This window comes from Rhinopithecus roxellana, chromosome 4 (genome assembly GCF_007565055.1).
Source record: "Rhinopithecus roxellana isolate Shanxi Qingling chromosome 4, ASM756505v1, whole genome shotgun sequence".
NCBI lineage: Eukaryota > Metazoa > Chordata > Mammalia > Primates > Cercopithecidae > Rhinopithecus > Rhinopithecus roxellana.
The window spans coordinates 74,132,768-74,159,422 of record NC_044552.1 but is presented as its reverse complement, the minus strand read 5'-3'; the positions used below and the strand labels follow the sequence as shown (position 1 = coordinate 74,159,422).

The 26,655-nt window shown below is 42.0% G+C and overlaps 1 protein-coding gene across 4 annotated transcripts in view; it reads left to right on the top strand.

The window, feature by feature from the left end:
• ARMC2 (armadillo repeat containing 2) overlaps positions 1–26,655 on the top strand; it is a 180,399-nt gene that overhangs the window by 9,332 nt on the left and 144,412 nt on the right. For all 4 annotated transcript variants that reach the window (XM_030928187.1, XM_030928185.1, XM_030928188.1 and 1 more), the window contains exons 3-5: positions 422–494; positions 11,271–11,442; positions 18,713–18,920. In XM_030928187.1, coding sequence (XP_030784047.1) covers positions 422–494; positions 11,271–11,442; positions 18,713–18,920 — 453 coding nt within the window. The remainder of the gene's footprint in view (positions 1–421; positions 495–11,270; positions 11,443–18,712; positions 18,921–26,655) is intronic.

Here is a 26,655-nt window from a genome sequence, read left to right as displayed (position 1 = left end):
TTAGCTTGTGGTGTGATAGATTACATTGATTGATTTTCAAGGTAGTTGTCTTTTTAAGTTTCAGTTTTGTTCAAGATTCCTAGAAGTGATTCCAAACACTGGTTCAGGAAGTTACTTTGGAATGAAATGGTTACTAGCAGTTGTCCCATACCAGCTTTCTGAAGTGATGTGAACAAAGCTTTTTAAAAAATTCCTCTATACACTTATTCTTTTCATTATTCAGTATTTTTCAAACTTCCTAAATGTAATCAAAAGACTTCTTAATAAACTGTTTTAAGTACAATAACATTAAAAAATGTTTTTCCTGAAGGCTTATGCATCGCATCCTTTTACTTGCTTGTAGCTAGAGTTAACTAATATATACTATAAATAAAGAAATAATTCTTCACAAACTAACTCTCTGCACCATCTTTTATGCTAGCCTCCATGCATCCAGTTTTGAGTCATCTGATTCCAGGCCTATCTCTGGCACACGTCTTAGTCCACTAGAGCTGGTGAGTACTTTATATAATCACCAGTACTTTATATTAAGTTGTGAAATGAAATTGGCCAAAAATACTTGGAATCAGTATTTATATATGCTATGATAATTATCATGTACACCTAAATAGACTAATAATTTAATATGAAAGCAGATTCTTTTATATTGTTCAAATGTAATGGGTAATATCTAATTAAATACTTCTATAATTTACCTATAGTTTGATAATAAAGAAGAATTTTTTAAAATATATAATAACTTGGTAAGCAATATTTCACAGTATTTTTGCTTTCTTAGTTATACATACATATTTTCTTAAGTTGTATATACAAAAATATGTATAATTTAAAGTTATATATCTTATACATGTATAAAAATCATATATTTATATGTAGTCTCTTTATATATACACATTTACATATAAATATATGTAGTCAAAGATTTATTACAAAAAAAGTAACAAAAATCCAGTGATCTCCTGTCCCCTTATTCTTCATTGTTCCCCTCTCAGTGGCTTTCACTTTAAGCTCTTTTGACACATCCTTTTAGGATTTACATCCAGACTTCCCAATGCCACACTGTCTTGCTGCTTTCTGACTTATGAGCTTGAGGAATTATCTAATGACTTCTAAGGAAGATGAAGATTTTGTTTCTGTCTGTCTTTTTGCCTCTTATCATAATGTGTTCACCTTTTCTATCCCCATTATTACTCCCATATAGATATAAAACTTTGGTTAGATCTGTTTTCTCTGACTATGATTACATAAACCTGTTCATAGTTGAGCTTTGAATTAATGATAAATTCTCCTTTCCTGCACCACTTTTTGTTTTCCCTGGCATTAATAATTGCCTTACTTTTTAAGTTTTGTGTTATTAGTATTTCAAATTTCAACCCCAAACTCATCCCCAGTGGTCTTAATCTCCTTTTATGTTCAGGCACGTGAGGCATTCTATGGATTTACCTCCTTGGAGAACTCTTCACACGACCTGCCCAACCACTTTCCCTGAGCACAGCTCTCCTGGGATGCCCCTCACCATCCTCCTGGGGAGGTGGCTTCTCTTTCTTGTGCTGGCTTTTTCCTGGTTCCTGTGTCTCAAGTCCTCTTTCTTGATTTTCTGTGGATTTGGTAGAGCATTCCCTCCCATAGTTTCTTGAGAAAGGGTACATGGGAAGTAAATTATTTGAAACTTTGATTCCTGTTTTTTCCTCTCTGGAAGTTTGTAGGATGTTTCTCTTTGTTTCTAGTGTTCTGAAATTTAATGACAATGGTCCTTTGTGTGTCTATTTTTATCAATCATGCTGGGCACATGAAGGGCCCTTTCAATGTGGAATCTCATGCCTTTCAGTAAACATGGATATTAATTGAATATTTAATATCATCATAGTGTCTTACCCACTTTTTCGTTCTGTTTGCTTTTTCTGGAATTTATTATTCAGATAGAGGACTTCCTGGGCCAGGTGTGGTGGCTCATGCCTATAATCCCAGCGCTTTGGTGGGCCTAGGCAGGCCGATCACCTGGGATCAGGAGTTCGAGACCATAGTGACCAACATGCCGAAACTGTCTCTACTAAAAATACAAAATTAGCTGGGCATGGTGGTGTGTGCCTGTAATCCCAGCCACTTGGGAGGCTGAGACAAGAGAATTGCTTGAACTCAGGAGATGGAGGTTGCAGTGAACTGAGATTGCGCCATTGCAATCTAGCCTAGGCGACAAGAGTGAAACTCCATCTGAAAAAAAAAAAGATGTAGGACTTTCTGGACTGACACTTCAGTTTTCTTATTTTTTCTCTTTTCTGTTTCACATCTTTTTGTGGAAGAGACTGTGTTCTGATCCCTTTATTGAGTTTTTTAAATTTCTGCTATCATATTTTTAATTTTCAAAAGATTTTTCCCCTCTACATTATCTCTTTGTATAGTAGTCTGTTCTTATTTCATGGGTGCAGCATGTTATCTGAGTATATTAGTGATAGTTTTGATTTTTTAATTAAGTTTTTCCCCTTTATAGTCTCTGTTGCATTTTTGTCTCTGCTTTTTATACTAGAGGCTTTCTCTGATGCCTCATGCTGTTTGTTTGGCTGCTCTCAAGAGTAGTGGCGGCTGGGCACAGTGGCTCACACCTATAATCCCAGCACTTTGGGAGGCCGAGGAGGGCGGATCACAAGATCAGGAGATCGAGACCATCCTGGCCAACACGGTGAAACCCAGTCTCTACTAAAAATACAAAAAATTAGCCAGGCGTGTTGGCGGGTGCCTGTAGTCCCAGCTACTCGGAAGGCTGAGGCAGGAGAATGGTGTGAACCTGTGGGCGGAGCTTGCAATGAGCTGAGTTCGCACCACTGAACTCCAGCCTGGGTGACAGAGTGAGACTCTGTCTCAAAAAAAAGCAAAAAAGAGTAGTGGCGTGTGGATTGGGTTGGTCAACCTATAGGTGGTATCTACCCACACCTATAGTTAGGGGGATCTGGCTGGGCTGTGTTGTTGATGACACCCCAGTGGCAGTATCTTTAGGACTTTTCTTACGGGCTAGTCATATTCTCTGTAAAGAAGTATCTTGCACACTGTTTCCTGGATGTTAAAGTCTGGTTGCTAGCTTCCAGGTGCAGGAAGAAGGTGGGAATGCCCAGCATTTAGGATATAAACATTCAGTTAACATCCATGTTTATAATAAGTACTCTGACACTCAACAATAAGGGTACTTATTGTTAGTACCCTTACTTATTGACCTCAGTTAACGAAGACCCTCTGTTTTACCTTCTTTAGAGAATAAACCCATCTTCTTCTGAGTTCAGTAGCCTGACTGCATGAAGCTGGGAAGGATGGAATTACACAGAATTTCAGCCAATCCTCCTAACTTTAGCCATTCCTCCCCTTCTACCTCTGCTACCAGAAGTACTTGGTGATACCACTTCCCTAGGCTTGTATGAGATTGGTATGTTAGTCAAGCGCTTCTCAATTTCTGTTACTCTGTGTGTGTGTGTGTGTGTGTGAGTATATGTGTGTGTGCACACGCATGTGCTTGTATGAATGTTTGTTTTGAATGAACTATTTGAAAGTAAGTTGCAGACATTGTGATATTTCATCCACAAAAATTTAAGTGTGCATCTCATATGAACAAGGACAGTCTCCTAAATAGCCACAATACCATCATCATAGCTCAGAAAATTAGCATTACTCAGTAATATCATTTAATGTACAGTCCATGTCCAAATGACCCCAATTGCCTCAAAATGTATCTTACATTTTTAAAGTGTTTATCAGAATGCCTCTGTGAGAAAGATTATACTTGTTCATATATTGCAGATGACAGAAATAAGATCCCAAGATAGCAAGCATGAACCAATATTGCAAGAAATAATTTGCCACTTACTGTTGACACATGGCTTGTTAGTGTCTACAATCTTGGGAACCACTTGGGTTTTGAGCCAGCTACAGCCTGAGGTCCCAGTTCGGCAGCTCAGTGGCTCTACCTTTTTGTAGAATAAAGAGTGGCTTTTTATTCTATGATTCTGTAGTTTGACTCCTATAAATTGCTTTTAATATTACTGTAGTTTTTTGAGGACTCACTCAGTTTGGGTCTACCCTTCCCTTAAAAAAAAAAAAAATCTCATTTTCTTTTTTTTTTTTGAGGCGGAGTCTCGCTCTGTCGCCCGGACTGGAGTGCAGTGGCCGGATCTCAGCTCACTGCAAGCTCCGCCTCCCGGGTTTACGCCCTTCTCCTGCCTCAGCCTCCCGAGTAGCTGGGACTACAGGCGCCCGCCACCTCGCCCGGCTAGTTTTTTGTAGTTTTTAGTAGAGACGGGGTTTCACCGTGTTAGCCAGGATGGTCTCGATCTCCTGACCTCGTGATCTGCCCGTCTCGGCCTCCCAAAGTGCTGGGATTACAGGCTTGAGCCACCGCGCCCGGCCAAAAATCTCATTTTCTAGAGATAACCTGGTCCTTGTCAAACTGGTACAGTACTTGGACTGCAGGATTAGCTGTTGGGCTAAGACAAGATAGGCATTTATCTGTTTAGGGTCATTGAACTTAAATTTCCATACCTCTGAATGGTTGGGTGCTATGTTCAAAGTAAAAGTAGATGGCTAGGCGTGGTGGCTCATGCTGTAATCCCAGCACTTTGGGAGGCTGAAGTGGGCAGATCACCTGAGGTCACAGTTCGAGACCAGCCTGGCCAACATTGTAAAACGCCGTCTCTACTAAAAATATAAAAAGTAGCCAGGTGTGGTGGTGCATGCCTGTAATCCCAGCTACTCTGGAGGCTGAGGCAGGAGAATCACTTTAACCCAGCAGGCAGAGGTTGCAGTGAGCCAAGATCATGCCACTGCACTCCATTCTGAGCAATAAAATGAGACTCATCTCAAAAAAAAAAAACAAAAAAACAAAAAGCAAAGTAAAAGTCATCTAAGAAGCTCCCATTTTAAGGAAAACGACGACTTAATTTGAGATTGTTGTTGTTGTTATTGTGGATTATGTGAGGATCTTAAGTACATTTCATTTTAAACAGTAATTAAAATTTGGGGCCCCCAGTCAAAAAATTCTGAAAATGGCCCCATGCTACCTGACCTTCCACCTTTTTTCTTCTTTATCCCTTCATTTTTTAAAAGAACACTTTGCCTCTGGTAACCACTAAATTGGCAAAGGGCAGAGATAGATGAAGGGAGAGGGAGTGGAGAGAAGGAGATAACTGGAGAGAGAGGGAGAGAGAATGGTGGAGGAGTATCTCACAGTTAAGGGACATTGCTGAAAGAGTTTGTGAGGACCTAGCCAGTTGAATCTCAGTGCATTTTGGATCTAGGACACTTTCTCAGACCAGTTTGCCTTTTAAGAATTCCTCCACCAGCAGTCAGTCAGGGAACAGGGACTCAGACAGCAGCCTTTCAGCTCCTACATTGAGCAGATTAGCTAAACGCTGCTTTTGTACAGCTACCCTCTCTCTCTTTCTCCTCATCCTATGTGGCCTGTGCTCCCCACACACCCTCCAGCGGGCAATGGGCTGCTCACACTCAGGACTGCCCAGGGCTTCTGAGAAGAAGAAGAGCTGACGCTTATGGTTCCTCATTGCTCAGGCCCTGCCCTCCAGCCCCACTGGCCCAGGGGGTTCCTATTAGCAGAAGCACTCTGATTTGTAGTTTTTGTTTGTTTGTTTGTTTGTTTGTTTGTTTTCTGAGAGAGTCTTGCTCTGTCACCCAGGCTGGAGTTCAATGACATGATCTTGGCCCAGTACAGGCGTGCACCACCACACCTGGCTAATTTTTGTATTTTTAGTAGAGATTGAGTTTCATCATACTGGCCAAGCTGGTCTCAAACTCCTGGCCTCAAGTGATCCGCCCACCTTGGCCTCCCAGAGGGCTGGGATTACAGGCATGGACCACTGTGCCTGTCTGATTTGTTGTCTTTTATTAACATTTATATCTGCCTGCTATATAGGTGTGCCAGCTTACATCTTTTTTCCTTCTTAGCAGCTCCCTGCCGCTCCACAGGAGCACTGAGACCTGGGGCAGTTGGGTGACAGTTACTCCTATTTTTCTTCTACTCTGGTTAGATGGTGTTCAAATTTGTTTACACAGAGATAACTGCTCTTTTGCTTTGAATTGTATAAAGTCAGAAAAGAGATGTGACCCTGTGAATAAGCAGGAAGTGTTATCTTTCGTCGTTATTTTAGTCAACAAGATAGAATTTTCTTGGTTCCCTAAACTTACTGAGTCCAGTTATATAAACCCCAAATGTTTTTATTCAACTTTTTATTGACACAGAAGAATTCAGCTTGATACATTTACACAAACTAAACACACTCAGTAACCAACATTCAAAAGGAAAAAATAGGTCACTACCAGCATCATCAAATCAATCATTTCTGGGCTCCGAATCCGCCATCATGGCCCCTCTCAGCCACTGCCTCCTCTGGGCAACTACCAGCCCCACTTCTAACAGTGTGGATTAGTTTGAGCGGTATAACCAAGCTCCAGGTAATTGATAAGTGAAACAAAATTTAATATTTTTAAAAGAAAGGGACCTAGGAACTCATATAAACCTTGGGGATGGGTGATCCAGGGTAAGATAAATAGAGTAGAGCCAAAGCAGTGTTTTTTCTTTCATGATTGCTAAAGCAAACAGTGACATTACAGCAGTGAGTCACATGCCGAGAGTGACAGAGGACCCCAGTGTTCCTGTGGAGAAAATCATAGTAATAGAAGCGCACACATAACTGCTGCGTCACAAAGGTTCTGTGCTTGTGAGAATTTTTTTTTTTTTTGAGGTGGAGTCTCGCTCTGTCGCCAGGCTGGAGTGCAGTGGCGCGATCTCAGCTCACTGCAACCACTGCCTCCTGGGTTCAAGTGATTCTCCTGCCTCAGCTTCCCGAGCAGCTGGGACTAAAGGTGCCCACCACCATACCCAGCTAATTTTTGTATTTTTAGTAGAGACAGGGTTTCACCACGTTGGCCAGCATGGTCTCGATCTCTTGACATCGTGATCCACCCGCCTCTGCCTCCCAAAGTGCTGGGATTACAGGCATGAGCCACTGTGCCCGGCCGCTTGCAAGAATGTTTAATATTTGCTTTCTGACTTTCAAGGTGTCTTCCGTTGCATATGTGTGTGATCTGTTGCTTTTCAGATTAAATTGTGAGCACCAGAATTTCTGGGGTGAGATGTCTTGAACTCCCTTTTCCAGTTGTCATGTAGGATGTGGGGAGAACCTGTTGGGTGATCTGGAAGAGCCAGGGCAGATACTGGCCAAGGTGACAGTGCTTGGAAGAGTCGTGGCCAGCCTGATGAATACGATACCTTAAACGTTCCGTGTATTGTGTCTTCTTTAACGGGGTTGTCCTGTGGAAATAGACTGTGTCTCCAATGGACTCTAACAGGTCCATCAGCCAGAACAGACCTTAAACACATGGCTGTGCATGTGTCCTTGATTATGCTGAAGTCACGGGTTAGTGTTATGAAACAAAATGTGAGGTAGCTAAGGTTCTCAAGGGAATTTTTTTTTTTTTTTTTTTGAGACAGGGTCTTTCTCTGTCACCCGGGCTGGAATGCCATGGTGCGACCTCTGCCTGCTGGGTTCAAGCAATTCTCCTGCCTCAGCCTCTTGAGTAGTTGGGACTACAGGCATGCACAACCATGCCTGGGTAATTTTTGTATTTTTAGTAGAGATGGGGTTTCATCATGTTGGCTAGGCTGGTCTTGAACTCCTGACCTCAGGTGATCCACCCGCGGCCTCCCAAAGTGCTGGGATTACAAGTGTAAGCCACTGCACCTGGCCCTCAAGTAAAAACGTAAACTTACTTGCAACATTCTCTGATTTCTAAAATTATTTGAATTTTATGAGAGAAACATGTTTGCTGTTTTTCTTTATAAAAGTCATTTTACTCCACAGCATGATAGAACATTTTGTAGAACTTGGCGTAAAAGAAATTGCTGAGTCATTTAGTTGTTTTCTCTTAAATAATTAAACATGCTTTACATATGTCACTTTATATTCTAAGTAGTCCCACGAGATGCATGTTTAAATGGGACACATAATTTATTAAATGTCAGTAGTAAAATGGAACCAAATTTTTGTTATACAATTACTGATTTTGCACTAAGAAAATAATGCCTTTTATTGAGGAGCATTTGTGGGACTTTTATCTTGCCCTACAGAGAAAATTTGGTGATTCTCTTGTGGGGAAATTTGCTTTCCAAACCATGTTTTCCCTCTTTATAAAATCTTTTGGCTGAGTGTGGTAGCTCATGCCTGTAATTCTAGCACTTTGGGAAGCCAAGGCAGGAGAGCTCTTGAGCTCAGGAGTTTGAGACCAGCCTGGGCCACATAGGGAGACCCCATCTCTACAAAAAATAAAACATTAGCTGGGTGTGGTGGTGCATGCCTGTAGTCCCAGCTACTAAAGAAGCTGAGGCTGGAGGATCGCATGAGACCGGGAAGTTAAGGCTGTGGTGAGCCATGATCGTACCATTGCACTCTAGCCTGGGTGACAGAATGAGACCCTGTCTTACAAAATATATATATATATATATTTCATTTAGTACAGTTTGGGTGTCTGTAGAAGGAGCCGTTTACTTTGTCTGCATGATTGTTATTTGACAGAGTTCTTGATCTTTGTTTCAGTTTCAGGGTACCTGCAGAATGCAGACATTTTGAGTTAAGAAAACCACACATCTGTCTTCAAAATTGAGATTACCCTCTGTATTTCATTTTTCATAATTGCACAGAAAACACCTATTTTCCTGTATTACACTCTCAGCTTTTCTGTTCCTGTTAGCTTCATGGCCTAAGTAACATTCCTATGAATATTTTGCAACAAAGTGGGGAGGCTAAAAAATAAAGTGACTATTTGTTAAACAAATATAGTGCAATTTATGCAGACAAACAAGTGTTACCTCCTTCAGAACAGACCCCTCAGAATCCAATATCTTAATTCTAGCAAGCCTGTGTCAGAGGCTGGGAGCTTAAGTTTTGGGAAGAGTTAAAAGTAACTTGGAACCAAACCTAATAAATAAGGGCTGAGAAACTTACATGGGGAAAGGAACTGGCATTTCTTGAGCTTCCATAATAGGAATTGTGTTTATGGGAATGGCCCTGTAAGAACTGTCTCTGTTATAGCTGGGCGGGTTCAGAGAAGTAAATGACCTGCACAAGTTCACATAACTAGTGAGTGGGTCCTTCTCCAGGTCTCCAAAAGTGATTTATGCTTTCTTCCATATTATGATGATTATTTTATTTACTGTTTTTTCTAGCTGTGTTAGAAAAATGTGTCTTTAATATCATAGAACAATTTTTTTGGTCTGGTTTATAAACCGATCCTAAATACAAAAGAACAAGAGGAAATAAACATTTTGAAGAATGTCGTCATTATTGAAATGAACAACTTCTTGGAAGGAACACCCTAATATAGATGTCTATGTTCTATTCATGTATGTGAGAAAACAAGTGTTTGAGATTATGCGTCATACGTGATAAATGACTTCACCCAATTTTCCAAATTATATGACTTGGATTTCACACTGGATGTTTCAAAAATTTGTTGATTAACTTATTGGATAGTGAGTCACTCATTCGCATATTATGGAAGTGGCTTTAGGAATGTTAACTTGATTATTTTTGGTTACAGCTAAAAGCACTTGCTGCTATAAGGTTGTTCTTTCATAGGCAAATAACTGTGCTGACATTGGAGGCAGGAAGGATAAAAGCACCAGTTAACTCTAAAACTAAGAGCTTAGTCACCCTATGAGGGTCTGGCACCAGGTCAGAGACCACTCAGATTAGAGGGAGTTCTGGGTGGCACAGAACTTGGTGCAGGTGTTTTTTAAAAAGTTTTTAAGGAATTAGAATTTTGTTAATAATGTTCCTCTACTAAGAGTATCAACATTGACACTTAAGAAGGGGGTAAAAATAGGGAGTATCAGCATAGAATTTCTGAGATGTAAAAAGTAAAACATTTTCGGCCGGGCGCAGTGGCACACGCCTGTAATCCCAGCACTTTGGGAGGCTGAGGTGGGTGGATCGCCTGAGGTCAGGAGTTCACGACTAGTCTGACTAACAGGGTGAAACCTCATCTCTACTAAATCCAAAAAAAAAGTAGCCGGGTGTGCTGGTGCATGCCTGTAATCCGAGCTACTTGGGAGGCTGAAACAGGAGAACTGCTTGAACCCAGGAGGCGGAGGTTGCGGTGAGCCGAGATTGCGCCGTTGCACTCCAGCCTGAGCAACAAGAGTGAAACTCCATCTCAAAAAAAAAAAAAAAAAAAAAAAACGAAAATTACCTGGGTGTGGTGGTAAACTCCTGTAATCCCAGCTACTCAGGAGGCTGAGGCTGGAGAATCTTTGAACCCGGGAGGCGGAAGTTGCAGTGAGCCAAGATCGCACCATTTCGAATCTCCGTCTCTAAATAAATAAATAAATAAATAAATAAATAAATAAATAAAATATATTTTATATCATATAAGTCTAAGACAACTTCATATCATAAGTCTAAGACAACTTCTTGCTTTTATGTTTTATGACTTTTTCACCTAACTTATTTAAAAATTTTGATATCATTAAAAAAATAACATTTGTGGCATCCAAAATACATAAATGTGCCACTTATATTCCACATAATTCTTGGTACATATAGGTGCTCAATAAATGTTTTCTGAACTGACTTGAACTCAGACATTTGCAAAGCATGTTGAATATGCTAATGTAATTTTGTAGTCTTTTTTTTTTTTTTGAGATGGAGTTTGCTCTGTCGCTCAGGCTGAAGTGCAGTGGTACAATCTTGGCTCCCTGCAGCCTCCAACTCCTGGGTTCAAGCGATTCTCCTGCCGCAGCCTACTGAGTAGCTGAGACTACAGGCATGCGCCACCATGCCCAGCCAATTTTTGTATTTTTAGTAGAGATGGAGTTTCACCATATTGGTCAGGCTGGTCTTGAACTCCTGACCTCAGGTGATCCACCTGCCTTGGCCTCCCAAAGTGCTGGGATTACAGGCATGAGCCACTGCGCCCAGCCAATTTTGTAGTCTTTTATACAGATAATATTGGTTGCTAGCATGTGTAAACTGTTTTACTCAAGTATGCTAATAGCACAGTAGAGCAGTTAATACAATATGATTGAGAAAAACAATTAAAAAATGCTTTATATCTACATATATCACATTATGTAAGATGGGCCAGTGAGCTGGTAGAATCAGGAAACCAAGATGAAGCCAGGCAGGTAGGCCTCATGCTCTTCTGGAAGGCTAGCTCTGAGGTAAGTGTTGTTTGAGACACAGAAAGTCATTCCAATTATTTAAAAAATCTCTTTCCAGAAACCGAAAGTTCCAGCATCTCCCACCAGAGAGGAGGATTCCTGCTTTTCCTTTCCTAAGCCCCCAGTGGACTCTGCGAAGATTAGAAGAATAAGCAGTGCCAGGGCTCGCTTATTCAGGGCTGCCTCCCAGGGGGCCCTTCTGCCGGACAGATCCCTTCCTCCCTCTGACTGTAAGGTCATGTAACATCCTATAATCTCTGGGGACAGGCATGCTTCTTGAATTTGCACACAAAAGCTATTTTTATATGATTTTTCCTAACCCTGGATGATATTAACTAAGAGTTAGTTTTATATTAACTAAGAGTTATATTATATTATATATTATAAAGAGTTAATATATCTTTATATTAACTAAGAGTTAGTTAATATTGGGAAAAAGCTGGTTAAAAAACATTGTGCATATATTTTTCCGGGTGCTTATAAGGAATACCTAAATATCACAGTTGGTAGGAAAAGAAAATTAGGATAAGTGGCTGGGCGCGGTGGCTCATGCCTGTAATCGCAGCACTTTGAGAGGCCAAAGCAGGCAGATCACCTGAGATCAGGAGTTCGAGACCAGCCTGGACAACATGGTAAAACCCTGTCTCTACTAAAAATACAAAAATTAGCCAGGTGTGGTGGCGTGTGCCTGTAATCCCAGCTACTCGGGAGGCTGAGGCAGGAGAATTGCTTGAAACCAGAAGGTGGAGGTTGCAGTAAGCTGAGATCGTGCCACTGCACCCCAGCCTGGGTGACAAGTGAGACTCCATCTCAACAAAAAAGAAAAAAAAACATTAGGATAAGTATTCCCTAGTGGATAGTTGATGTATATCAGAAATAAATAATTTTTAAATTAGAGTTCAAAAAGTTGTTAATTTTATTAGAAATTAATGAAAATGGTAAGATCCTTACAATGTTCATTAAGGTTATTTCTTTGAAAATACCCTTCTGATCCCATGTGAGCATGTAAGCAAAATTCGAATGGGACTTTTCCTACTGCCTGAGAATGCTGCCAGGCACCTAAACCTGGGAACAGAGAGGCTAGAGATCACAGCCCGAGGAGTCCCACCAACAGTTGGAATCACTCCCCATCCAGGGCATATTAAGGGTTTCTCAAACTGCGGAAAAGGACCCAGAAGTGGGATGACAATCAATTTAGTGGATCACACCAGTGTTTTAAAAAAAAAAAGTAGAATAGAATATAATGGAAAATGTCAGAATACATAACACACAATAGGGGTAAGTTTTGCTTCAGGAGACTTGACTTTGGTCTTCAGTGTGTGTTCAGGGTCATATTACAAACGATTTCTGACTGTGTGTGGTCAAAAAAAGTTGGGAAACCACTTTACCAGGAGCTGACAGAACTGGTTCTCCCTCCATCAATAAGATTTGATGAAGAGAGATACGCTTACAATCACTGAGAGATGGGGAGAGCCTGGAAGATACATACCAAAGATCACAGCCCCCACCTGAGCATCATACTTGATGGACAAGTATTTTTTTAAATTCATTTCCAACATTTAAAAACTAGAAGAATCTCATGGAAGAATCCAGATTTATGACTCCTTGTGAAAAATCAGAAAATCTGGCAACACTGGGTCACCGTTCCATGTGGCCACAACGGGGCGTGATTGGAGCTGAGTGGTACCCCCATTCTGTGGCCAGGATATGGTCTGCAGTCACCATGTCCCCGGCTTGTGCTATTCACTTGCCTGTTTGGTCCCTGATGAGGCTGAAGAGGTAGAATAAAGGAGGAAAAAGAATGAAAGAAAGAAAAGAAAGAGAGAGAGAGAAAGGGAGGAAGCGGGGAGGGGGGGAAGGAGGAAGGGAGGGAGAGAGGAAGGAAGGATGGAGCAAGGAGGAAGGGACGGAGGGAAGAAAGGAGGAAAGGAAAGGAAAGAAAAAAGGAAGGAAAGAAGGAAAAGAAAGAAAAAAAGAAAAAGGAAAGAGAGAGGGAGGGAGGAAGGAAGGAAGAAAAGAGAAGAGAAAAGACAAGACAATGAGGATGTGCAGGGTGTGTGCCTCACACTGTGATGCCATGACCAAGTATATCATCAGGCAACTTGCTTTACCTCGATGTCCCAATTTGTTTCCTTTCTTACACTGCCAGTCAGTCTGATATTTATTGAACTCCTACTAAGTGCCAGGCACCATTCTAGGCCAACGAAGTTCTGCCCTCAGAGAGCTTACAATCTAGTGAGAGGAGATAGACAATAACAGGAGAACAAATAAGATAATTTGAGTGCTGATGAATGCTCTGAAGAAGATAAACAAGATAATGGACTTGAGAGTGACTGTGGTGGGGTAGTTTCCTTTCGCTCAGGTGGCTCTGAAAGGTATCTTTGAGGAGCTGGCAGCTGAGTAGGAAGGTGACTCATGAGAAGGAGGCAGCTGTGTAAAAATCCATGGACCAAGTCTCCACATGAAAAGCGAGTGCAATGACCAGGCACGAGAGCAAGTGCCGGTAGTGGAGGACCTGGAGGTCCGGTGGCTGGAAAGTGACTGATCAAGGGAAGCTGCGGGGAGCTGAGGCTACAGAACTGCCCAGGGCCTCGGAACATGGGAAACGTACCCAGCTGTGTTCTACTTGTAGTGAAAAGGTAGGGGTTACAAAAGGGAGAGGCAACATGACGTGTGTTTTTTCAACAAGAGCAGTTCTCAACTGTAGCTGCCCATGAGAATCGCCTGAGGAGCTTTTCAAAAGCTCCACCCCCAGAGTCCCAGGTCAGCTCAGGTAAATCAGAAAGGGTTGGTAATTGCAGGAGTAAAGGGCTTGCCAAGATGGTGGGGGCTGGGACCTGGAGGTGAAGGGCACTTCTTATGAACAGGATGGCAGGATTGGTGCGAGGACTCCTACCTTGTTTTTCATTCTGTGTTCTTGCTTGTGAGGTTGAATACTGTGTGTGTGTTTCATGCATTTTTAACTTTTGGGAGTGCACACTAGAAAACCCTGCTGCTTGCACTGATGTGAAAGTGACCACAGAGATGAGTGCTTTGCCCACCATCCTCCTCCTCAGTGCTTCCCCAGTGGCTTAGCTCCTTCCCCCTGGGGTACCTGACTGTTGTCTGCATGCTCTGGGAGATGCCCTGTGCAGCTGTCATTTCCCAGCACTGAGGCCAGCTTCACACCTTCAAGGTGCACTGAAGCATGTTTTCATCGTGGCTCTTTTATCCACCCTGTTTGCAGTCACCCCTCTTCACCATTCAGGTCATCCCTGAGGTCTGGGCCAGCATTCAGGAAATACTGGCAGCAGAAACTCGTTGTTATTTTAAAAGCACATGTCATCCAATTATAAAGTTATAAAAAATATTTGAGCTCTCCAGCCTTGGAATCATTGTCATTTGTATAAGAGCTCCCTGGGTTTCATTTCAGATCCTCTCTATTGTTTAGAAGAGGTAGGCTTTGTGGGGTAACTGAGACTGTAGAAAAGGAGGGCATCCCTTCATTTGCTGTGAAGTCATTTGTGACTGACACTACCCCACAGGCAGGGCCAGGGTGTGGTGGCAGGTTTGGAATTCCTGCTTTAAGAGAGTGAAAGAGGAAGAGATTTGTGTAGTCATCTCCACAAGGCCAGCAGTATAACTGCTTTGCGTTCACGTAGGGCTTTTGGCTGGAGGCGGCACAGCTGTGAATGCTTCCCCAGTTATTTAAGCCAGACAAGAGGCCTGAGAGCAGTACCACCTCCTCAGCCATCCCTGTCAAACTCTCCGTCACCAAACCCTACATGTGCTTCCTGACTAGCTCTTGAGTCTGCATTCTCCCTCACCACTGCCATGGTGCCTCCATCCCTCTTGCCTCATCCTGTTTTGCTGCTCTTAAACCACCGTCTGCTCACTGGGGTGCTGTGATGGTCTGCAGGTCGGTGGATGCAAGGCCCTCAGCCCGAGGAACAGCCAGTGGAGCCTGAGGATGCTGAGCTCCCAACACGACATGGCTATGAGCAGCAGGCGTTATCCCTTTATCCCAGGGGACCATGAAAAATGATCATTTTCTGTGTGTTCCATAAAGCACAAGAGGTCGGGAAGCAAATAAAGATCAGATTGCACCATCCTCTTGCTGAAAACCCTTCAGAGGCCCCGCTGTGCCTACAGAAGTGTTTGCCAAACTGAGTTCCAGGGAACTCCAGGGAACACTTTTGGCAAAATGTTAATAGCTTTTCTTTGGAAAAGCTTCAGTGCTCAAATAGGTCAGGGAAACACTGCCTACCTCTCATCTTCTTGGAGAGTCTCTGTGCACATGAGTGTATTAAAGTGTTGGTAAAGAAATCTTTTAATTTTAATTCAACATAGCATTTCACAAACCTGCTGGACTGTGGGATCTGTCTTTTGGGAAAACAATTTGCAAAACACTAGCCTACTATGGAAGCTGGCAAACTTTTTCTGTAAAGGGCCAGATAGTAAATATTTTAGACCTGGTCCTATGGTCTCTGCTCAACCTCCTCAGTTTTGTATTGTAGTGTGGAAGCAGCCATCCACCAATTTATGGCCACTGAAACTTGAATTTCATGTAATTTTCACTTGTCAAAAAATATTGTTCTTTCTTTGATTTTTTTCTAACCATTTAAAAATGTAAAAACCGTTCTTAATCTGCAGGCTACATGAAAACGAGGTGGGGCAGATTTGGTGGGGCTGTAGTTTGCCGAGCTCTAGTGGGGGTGGCGGGGGATGAAGTCCCACTTCCTCCAGGTGCACAGCTGTGTTGTGATCTAGTCCCAGCCCAACATTCCAGGCTCTGCTCACGCCTGGCCCCCTCACGGTGGGTGCACCAGCAGGGTGGAACCCCTTTTTGTTCCCTACACCCACCCTGCTGTTTCAAACCTCAGGCAGAACCTGCTGTGTAATTTGCTGGGCCCAATGCTGAATGAAAATGTGGGGCCCTTTGTTCAAAGATTATTAAGAGTTTCAAGATAGCCACAGCAGAGCCTTAAAACAAGTGTGGGCCCTTCTAAAAGTGGGGCCCTGCCTGACTGTACCGGCAATACACACTTGAAGCTGGCTTTCACTCCAGACTTTTGTTCTCTTTTCTTCAAGCTGTTTACCTCTTATTAACCATTCAAAATGCTTCTCAGCCCCCACCTCTTCTGTGAAGCTTTCTCTGACCAACTCCTAACCCCTCAAGCTTTCTTCACTCTCTCTGCCCCCTCCTTACCTGACTGGGGCCACACTGGGCTTCATTTATCTCTTTACACATCTGCCCCCTTTATCTCCCCTACTAGACAGAGCAACGTCGTTAAGAAAAGTGTTTTTCTCTATTTGTTGCCCAAGAGCCTATGACAGGGTGTGGTATATAACAGATATCAAATAAATATTTGTGAAACTAAACTGGTCCTGCATGGTAAGGCTGCTGGGAGCTGTTTCCTTTTGAAGTTTACCCATGACCCATTACAAAATTCATACAATGTGCTTCTACTATCTACCAAGAAGATACAGACCATAGTTATACATGCTCAGTTTCATCGGGGACATTCATCGGGAATGAGAGTGAGCTACAGCCCCCCACCTGGAGCTACCCCAGAGCAGCTCTTCATTGTCGTAGTAACTGACAAGCTTACTGCAGTAGATTTGAGGATAGACAGGTGTAGCTCCTCGACCAATAGGTATGGTTGGGTTTCCCTTCTAGAAGCTCCATGATGGCCAGGACTTGTTCACCATGGCTTCATCTGTGCAGTGAACAGCACCTGGCACATAGTGGTGGGAGCTTCATAAATATTCAGGGAGTGAATAAATAAGAGAAACGAATGCTAAAAGATAATGATAGGCTAAAAATACTTTGTAATCGGAAACAGAATGTGTGCTTCATAATTCAGTAGTAAAGTCATTGAAGGTGGTGTGGTGGTATGGAGAGAACCCTAGCCCAGAAGTCAGGATTCTTGGGTTCCAATCATCATAATGACAATAACTTCTAGGTTTTGAGTGTGCTAGCACCATATAAGTCACTTTACTAGGCCACATCATTTTAAATCTCACCACATCCCCAAGAGGTGGGGACCACAGAAGGTGGTGTGTACTGAGCGTCCACATCACAGAGCCGGTGCTCAGGGGGGCCTGCACTCAAACCCAAGTCTGAGCCAAAGCCTGTGTTCTTCCCACCCTGTGGTCCTGGCTCTCCCTGTGACCTTAGGTCATTTAATCTTTGAGTTCTCAATTTTCTCATCTGAAAAAAAAAAAAAAAAAAGAAGCCTAGAATCTCTAAGGTTCCTTTCAGTTTTAAAATTTAGTGTTTTGAAAGCAGGGAGTTTGGTCAGAGGGGTAGAATAGGTGGTTTTGTTCTTATTAGTTTTTATTGGTTTGTTGGTTTCTTAGTAAGTACAGAAAAGGAAAGGAAACCTTGAGTCATTTTGAAAAATCTTGCAAAACAGTAGGTATTTTTCTACATGAAACTCATCCCCACCCCCCACACACTGTATTATGGGAGATTTACCCTCTTCCCCTTTAACAAAATGTTTTCTCGCAGACTACAGCCTTGTAGCAGCATAGACAATAAGCTATTCCTAATACCGATTTGCTGATAAGGGAAGTGCTATATTATTATATGTCTAAGAATCTGGAGTCATAAACAAAAATGATGTCTTCTTGCAACTCTATCCTATCCCTCTTTAGAGGTGTGTTTCAATGCCCTCTCCTTTCCATTGCAGAGTAGTGGTCTACTAGGCTAGGCCTCCACAATCCACCCCTCACCCCTCTAATCACCTCTCCTCCTCTTCGCCTCCTTGCACACTGCATTCCTGCTATTCCTTGAGCACCCCAGGCACAGTGGGTGCTGAAGAGTCCCCCACTTCAGCCTACCTTGGGGCCTCTGTACCAGCTGGTCTGTCTGCTCAAAATACTGACCCTGGTGGCTGGATGCCTCATCCCAGAAAGGATTTGTCCTCCCTACCCTACTGTACCCACCCTATTCCTAATCCCCTTGACCCTTCCCCACTTTATACTTTGCTTTTTTCCCATAGCACTTATTATCTTATAACACGATGTATACCTTATTTATTATGGTGATTGCTTGTTTTCTGTTTATTAGGATGTAAGCCCTGTGAGATCAGGGATCTGTTTTGATGCACACCGAGTGCGTAGGACAGTGTTTGATATGGGGGAGCCACTCAGTAAATGTTTTTTGAATGAAAAATTCCATGATCAAATTCAGGAGGAAGAGCTGCTGTTATGGAACACAGGAGTACTTCTGTGGACTAGGTAGTTTATAAGCCTGAAGTCAAGAGTTTGCCTTCAAGTAGACTCTAAGCTGATAGAGATAAGATTCTATACATTTTTACCTGCAGAATTGATGGTGCTAGGCTTAAGATACTGGTCTTGTGTATGCTCAGAAAGGCTTTGGCCATAAAATTCTAGACTTAATTATAAGCAATGTGTAACTTTAAAATCATATAAATTCTTAGATTGAAAAATAACATTGAAACGTAGTGATTCCTAAAATAAGAATAACAAAACATTTTCTTGGTTATATTACAGCAAAGAAGACAGTGGAATCCAAAGAAACAGTTATGATGGGGGACTCTGTGGTGAAAATAAATGGAATTTATTTAACAAAATCAAATGCTATTTGCCACTTAAAGAGTCACCCACTTCAGCTAACTTATGATGGAGGCTTCGGTGAAATAAAGGAGCAAGAAATGTTCAAAGGAACAACATCCTTACCATCTCATCTCAAGCGTGGAGGGTCAGTATTCTTTTTATTTAATTTTCTGGTCAGGATAATGATATTTACCAGTTTCATCTGTATCTTATATAGATGATTGGTTTGCTTTTTCTCTTTTATATAAGCAAATTTTATGTTAAGGGTACATGAATAGGAGAGACTACATCTCATGGGCAAATCGTATCATTCCTTATGTAATACTCAAGAAAACCTTTATTCATGACTGTCACAGTGCTGCTTCTGTAGGACTATCAGAATAAGATTTAGTTGGACTATTCTAGCCATCCCTTGAGTGATAATCATTCCATTTGTGTGTTATTTGAGATTCTTACATGGCCTGGAATCTCCTATTGTCTCCCTTTGGGTTAGTTCACTGTCCTTAACTCCGCAAGAGTGGACACTTATTTTATTCTTCAGTAGATCTTGGATTAAACATTTATTTTGCAAACTAATGGCTAAAACAGAAGAGTCCTGTAGATTTCAGTTATCTGTGAGATCCCTCCATTAGTCCCTCATAAATGAATGATTGGGAATTACTTTATTTCATACCATGTTCCTAGATAGGGTTTCCTTGAGAATCATTCTTCCTACCATATTCAGGATCTGTGGAGAAATGCTTGCTGTTTGGACTGTGAATTCTTACCCTGGTGTTTTACTGAAGAAACCTTGAATAATTGGTGGCTGGAATGGGGGAAAGAGTGGAGAGAACAGGCTCTGTTTTCCAGTCCCAGCCAGTAATGATGCTAAGAGAGGCAGAATGTCTTGAACTGGACAGGTCACTCAGTTTAAGGTATTTTTTTCTAGGACTTTCCATTGGGTCATCATGGATAACTGCCCGGTTCAGATTTGCTTAACAAGATTAAATTCCATGGGCCATTTTAAGATCAAGTATTTCTTACCCTAACGTTAGATTTTGGGTCTGATTTTGGCTTGGACACATGTAGCATGCTCAAAACTTTTCCCCCAAGTGGCTGCTTGGCAGCTTGTTTAGCTGAACCGACCTTGTCTGCTGACACAGCCTGAAGAGTGTCACACACACGGAATTTATATTAAGCAACCTAGTAGTCCTTGTAATGTTGTTTTGCATTCAGAACATTTTTTTAAATTAAAGGAAAAATGAAATGTCTCCTTAAGTGGAAGAGAACGACTTCAAATTGGGACTTTGGGAGTTGAGTAGAAAACATCAAACTGGCCATTGCAGACAAATCGTTTCCAGTTGGTGAATAAGAATAGGCTGTGGACCTCAGAGCTTAAACATAAAAGGCAGCAGGAAAACTTGTGTTTCTTTCAGTATTTAAGTAAAAAGGAAACATTTATCTTGCTGCATCCATCCTTACAGTAATGAAAGTTGACTAGAAAAACCAGACAAGAGCTTTTTAATTTGTTTATTTGCAAACCTTCAGATGTGGCAGAATAATCTGGAAAGCCAGAGTTCATTATGTCTTCCTCATTCTGGAACTTCAGGGGCATTTTCAGTTACATGTTTTATCCCACAAACAGCAAAAGACAAATCAGTTAGCACTTCTTCCTCACTGTCCAAAATTATGAGGCGTTGGCAACAGCGCTAATTGTTTTCTTTGTGTTTTGTTAGGACGGCTTTTGCATCATATAAAGATTGTGTCTAAGTTGGGTTTGCAATGTACCCTGGCAAGGTTAACTTTCAGTAACATTTTTGCTTTATGAATCTCTACCTCCTTTAATCATTGGGTGGAATTTTGTTGGAGTGGTGCCAAAAAAGAAAAAAGTTTATATAGTAGGATTAAAACAAACCAGAAAGTGGAAACTCTTAGCAATTCTTTCATTAATGACATTAATGAATCAGTCTGGGACACTTGATAATTGTTTCTTGTAAACATTTAAGTGACTAATTCCAAGAAACGATCTTTGCTATGCAGTGGAGTATTCCCAGTTTTGATGCTAGAGCCCTACCCTCAATTAACATTTTTTCATCTTTAGACCATAAAGTGAAAATGAAGACTCTTGTCAGTGAGCTGGGCTGGCAGGAGCAGGGAGGGTTGAGAAGGAGTATGTAAGTAGACTGTGGAAAGGGGACAGAGTGGGTGAGGACACACTCCTAGTGTGGGGACGTTGCAGGCTTGTCCAGTGTGAGAGTGGCCACCTGGGTGATGTGTGTTTGTCTGGCTGGGAGAGGAGGGAGCATTTTATTTCCATGAAACTGCAGTAATTGTATACTCTCATTTAAAATATGGATAATTCAGATATGGGATGGACTGGAGTTCAACTTTATGCTGGTTATGGTGGAAAAAGGATTTGCTAAACAAAGTATCATTGTAAATATTTTAGAGGACTATTTAACTTCACAAAAGAGAACACACTCTCAAGCACTTATGGAACTGTCATCCTCAAACTTCGTGCCAGTTATAATAGTCTCTATATGCCCGTTTAGGGATTCATTTAAGGTCTGGTAGACTTGCTCCTCAGCAATACTTCACCATCACTTGCTTTGTATTACTATATGGATTGAAAGTAATGCAGCCGCCATTAACAAAATGTGTGTATGCTCCATCCATTCATCCACCCATCCACCCATCCACCCATCGACATATCTACCCATACATTCACCCACACACCCATTCATCCACCTATCCACCTATCCATCCACCCATTCATCCATCTACTCATCCACTCATCTGCCCACCCATCCACCCATCCGTCTACCCACCCATCCATCATTCATCCATCTATCCATCCATCTATCCATCTGTCCATCCATCCATCCATCCATCCACTCATCTATATATTTATCCATCTATCCAACCCATTCACCCATCCATCCACCTATCCACCCATCCATCCACCTATCCACCCATCCATTCATACATCCATCCATTCATACATCCATATACCCATCTACCCATTCATCCACCCATCCACCTATCCATGCACCCCTTCCCCCATCCCCCTATCCATCCACCCATTTATCCATTCACTCGTCTATTCATTCATCTATCCACCTACCCATTTACCCATCTATCCATCCATCCATCCATCCATCCATCCATCCATCCATCCATCCATCCATGGAATCTCTTTCAAAGCAGATGAATCTCTTTACCTGCTTGAAAAATCTTTTAAGGCTTTCTGTGTAAATGTTCAAACTGTCATGGTTTGGAAATGTGATCTTTAGGAGGAAAGCCCAAGAGCAGCCAATTGTTTTGGAGAGTCAGGGACTCTTCCTGAGGAGCCAGAATCTCTGGACTTAGGTTTGATTCTCTCTCAGCCACTTGATTTAGCTGTATGTGGCAAGTCTGTTAACACTTTCAGGGGCTCAGTTTTCTAATGTATAAAATGGAAATAACTCTGCTCTTTTACTGCCATCTCCTTCTAGCCCTCACTGTAGGTTGTGCAATGATGACTAAGGCTTGAAAGCCTTACTAATAACCTATCAAGTGCTCTTAGTATTGTTGGAATAAAAAATAAGAAAAGAGGGCTTCTGGTTAAAGGCACAAAGGCATTCTCTAGTAATTCAATGAAAGCAGCAAAGAATGAAAAACAGAGAAGTAAATTTCATCAATGAAACAAAAAAATGGCTATGACCCTGAACTACACAACATGAAGCAAACTTTACGCTGCAGTATGAGCTTGATGTTTGTTGGTCTGCCTGACAAACAGGCCTTCTTGCATTGTGTAATAAATCCTGCTCAATCCATATTTGGAGAAAGGCTAGCTCTGTCTTCCCTGTGTCCCTCCCAGGGATGGTTATGTGGCCCAGGGCTGGCTAACGAGAGTTCACCAGCCCCAGCTACAGCAGTTGATTCAGAGATGGGCACATGATCCAAGCCAGGCTGGTTGCATTCCTCCATGGGACTTTCACCAAGGCCTTTGGGGAAAGTGCTCTCTCTCCAGGTTCACAAACTATAAAGATGATGTGGTCTTGGAGCTGACAGTGGCCTTTCCACAGCCTTATGGAGAAAGGTTCTGAGAGGGAAGCAGTATATAAACAAAAAAAACAAGGAATGAATATAATGATCAAGTTCAAGGATGACATATAAACCTCTAGATCCAGCTGTGCCTGAAGTCACCACATCAATATTGTAGAATACTGTTTTGTGAGCCAGTATGTTCCTTTTTCTTTCCCCTTCCTTCCTTTCTTTTTCTTCTCTTCTCTCTCCTTCCTTCCTTTTTTTTTTTTTTTTTTTTTTTTTTACGGAGTCTAGCTCTGTCGCGAGGATGGCGTGCAGTGGCACAATCTTGGCTCACTGCAACCTCCGCCTCCCTGGTTCAAGTGATTCTCCTGCCTCAGCCTGCCGAGTAGATGGGATTACAGGCATGCACCACCATGCCAAGCTAATTTTTGTATTTTTAGTAGAGATGGGGTTTCACCATGTTGGCCAGGATGGTCTTGATCTCCTGACCTCGTGATCTGCCCACCTCAGCCTCCCAAAGTGCTGCGATTACAGGCATGAGCCACCGTGGCTGGCTTGCCCGCTCTTTCTTTCTTTCTTTCCTTTCCTTCTTTCTTTCTCTTTCTCTTTCTCTTTCTCTTTCTCTTTCTTTCTCTTTTTTCTTTCTTTGTTTCTGTCTTTGGTTATTTATATGTCTTTCTTTGTTCTTTCCTTAGCTTTCTTTCTTCTTCTTGTACTTTTGGTTGGTCTTGTGTTTTGTCTGGTCTGTCTTGCTTCTATGATTTATTCTTCTTTATTTTGAGGTCTTCTTTCTTTTTTCATTTTTCTTTTTTTTTTTTTTTTTCTCTTTCTCTCTCTCGCCCTCTCTCTCCTTTCTCTTTCTTTTTCTTTCTTCTTTCTTTTCTTCTCTCTCTCTTCTCCCCTCCCTCCCTCCCTCCCTCCCTCCCTCCCTTCCTTCCTTCCTTCCTTCCTTCCGGGATAGTTTGTGATACTTTAGATTAGGTTTTGTTACTTGGACCATTGCATTCCTAAGAATCTAGTTAGCCTTCCAGACCCTAAGAAATCTAGATGATAGGGCCGGGCGCAGTGGCTCAAGCCTGTAATCCCAGCACTTTGGGAGGCCAAGACGGGCGGATCACGAGGTCAGGAGATCGAGACCATCCTGGCTAACACGGTGAAACCCCGTCTCTACTAAAAAATACAAAAAACTAGCCGGGCGAGGTGGCGGGAGCCTGTAGTCCCAGCTACTCGGGAGGTTGAGGCAGGAGAATGGCGTAAACCCGGGAGGCGGAGCTTGCAGTGAGCTGAGATCCGGCCACTGCACTCCAGCCTGGGCGACAGAGCGAGACTCCGTCTCCAAAAAAAAAAAAAAAAAAGAAATCTAGATGATAACAATGGGTAATTTGAAAAGTGGACACATACTTTCTCAAACCTTGAGCAAGAAACAGATTTCACTAAAAGTGAGTCTCTTAATTTAGAAAGGTGTACTCAATATTTAATTAAAGAGATGAGATCTAACGATGTGGATGTGGGCAGGCTGTGGGAGCAGGGAATATGCCCTGTGTAAGGACTCCATTCAAGATCCAGATCATGAAATGAGGGAGAGGATGGAGCTGAGGATGACAGACACTCCTGGTTACATGTGAGCCAGCTAGTTTGTGTGTGTGTATGTGTGTTTGGGGGGAGGGGCTTGATACATTGGAATTTAAGGAGCCCAGCATGTGAAAGGGCTTTTCTGTGCATCACAATGACCTGCTCCACACAAACCAAGGGAACATACACTCCCAGGTCAGCAAAGGTAATGGATTTGGTGGTTGCAAGTTTAAGAAAATGAACTAAAGTTTAAGCTACAGAATACCGTCGTTCGTGCTGTCTATGGATCCTATTCAGTGTCAATAAATAAATGGCTCTGTTTCAAGATAAATACTATTAAGACAGGAATCAGCGTGGGACTCAAGCTTAGATGTATAAGGAACATAGCAAAAGACAAATGAAGGAAGTAGATCACAAAAGGTATTACCCTCCAAAAACAATTTTCCATAGTCTCGGAGAAATTATAGATAACGTGATCATTCTCTTAAAAAAAGGTCCAGGTGTGGTGGCTCACACCTGTAATCCCAACACTTTGGGAGGGCAAGGCGGGTGGATCATGAGGTCAAAAAATCGAGACCATCCTGGCTAACACAGTGAAACCCCGTCTCTACCAAAAATACAAAAAAAATTAGCCGAGCATAGTGACGGGCGCCTGTAGTCCCAGCTACTCGGGAGGTTGAGGCAGGAGAATGGTGTGAACCCTGGAGGCAAAGCTTGCAGTGAGCCGAGATCACGCCACTGCACTCCAGCCTGGGTGACAGAGTGAGACTCCATCTCAAAAAAAAAAAAGAAAAAAAACACTGTTCTTTGGGTTATAAGAATTTAAATTATAGATTATGAGCCCACATAAGGAGATGAAAAATAAGTTTACAGTACGCAAAAACGAAATGAAAGAAAAATGTATCAAGAGGAAAGCCACATTAGGAATAAAAAATTAGAATAAAACAGCTGAAAATACAATAGGACATGGTGGACTGGCTAGAAGAAATTATACAAAAAGAAATGAGTAATAATACAGCTATGAAAATGATTGTTGAGATAGATATGGAAGAATGAAACTTGTTTTCCTGGAGAAGATAATTCTCTTCCTTCACTTCCTCTGGTAACACTATCTTACGGTGAATTGTCAGACACTTTTCTAAGTGCTTTACATATATTAAGTCATTTAATATTCACAACAACTCATGAAGAATGGAAGAGATCAGAGCAGAAAGAAGAAAAATATTAAGATACAATAGAAGAAAACTTTCTGGAACAAATACTTAAATCTGAAACTCAAATGGACACATGGTATTCTAAGAAAATTTGATATGGAATAATCCACACTAAGACATTTCCACCAGTGCTCAGCACTAGAACACTACCCAGTACATAGTACACACTCAGTGAATAATTGTTGATTGGGCGGGCAAATGAAGACAGTTTCCTATGGCCTTCCTGGCTGAACGAACAAGTCACATAAAAGGAGAAGGTGGCAGGCTGGCCCCTGGTTTTCGTAAAGAATCACTCAGTGCCAGAAGGCAGTAATGTCTATGAAGTCCTGAGTATAATAAGGGGTAACTGAAGAATTGTATTGCCAGTCAAATTGTACAGAGGCAACAGATAGACACTTTCAATATGAATGAACTGAGGGAATATACTACCCATGCACTTTCCAGAAAACTTGTAGACAACAAAGTGATGAGTCAGAATTCAAAACCTAGAAATGAAGAAGCTATGGTAAAAGCATTCATGGTGAGTACAGTAATGATTTTGTTTTCATATTGGATTAAAACTAAACAACTCTGGTTATGGAAAAGAAACCTTGACGATGTGGTAGTAATATAAATAACCAAAACCAGTACTTGGGAGGAAGTGTGAGTACTGATTTCTTTATTTTCATAATGGGGAATAGATTTGTCAGTAGCTAAAGTCTGAAATTGAAATATATACTTGAAAAAATAATGATTTCAGCATCCTAATGTTTTTCATTACTTTTTTCTTAACTTTAGAGAGATCTGGCCGGGCGCGGTGGCTCAAGCCTGTAATCCCAGCACTTTGGGAGGCCGAGGCGGGCGGATCACGAGGTCAGGAGATCGAGACCATCCTGGCTAACACGGTGAAACCCCGTCTCTACTAAAAAAATACAAAAAACTAGCCGGGCGAGGTGGCGGGCGCCTGTAGTCCCAGCTACTCGGGAGGCTGAGGCAGGAGAATGGCGTAAACCCGGGAGGTGGAGTTTGCAGTGAGCTGAGATCTGGCCACTGCACTCCAGCCTGGGTGACAGAGCGAGACTCCTTCTCAGAAAAAAAAAAAAA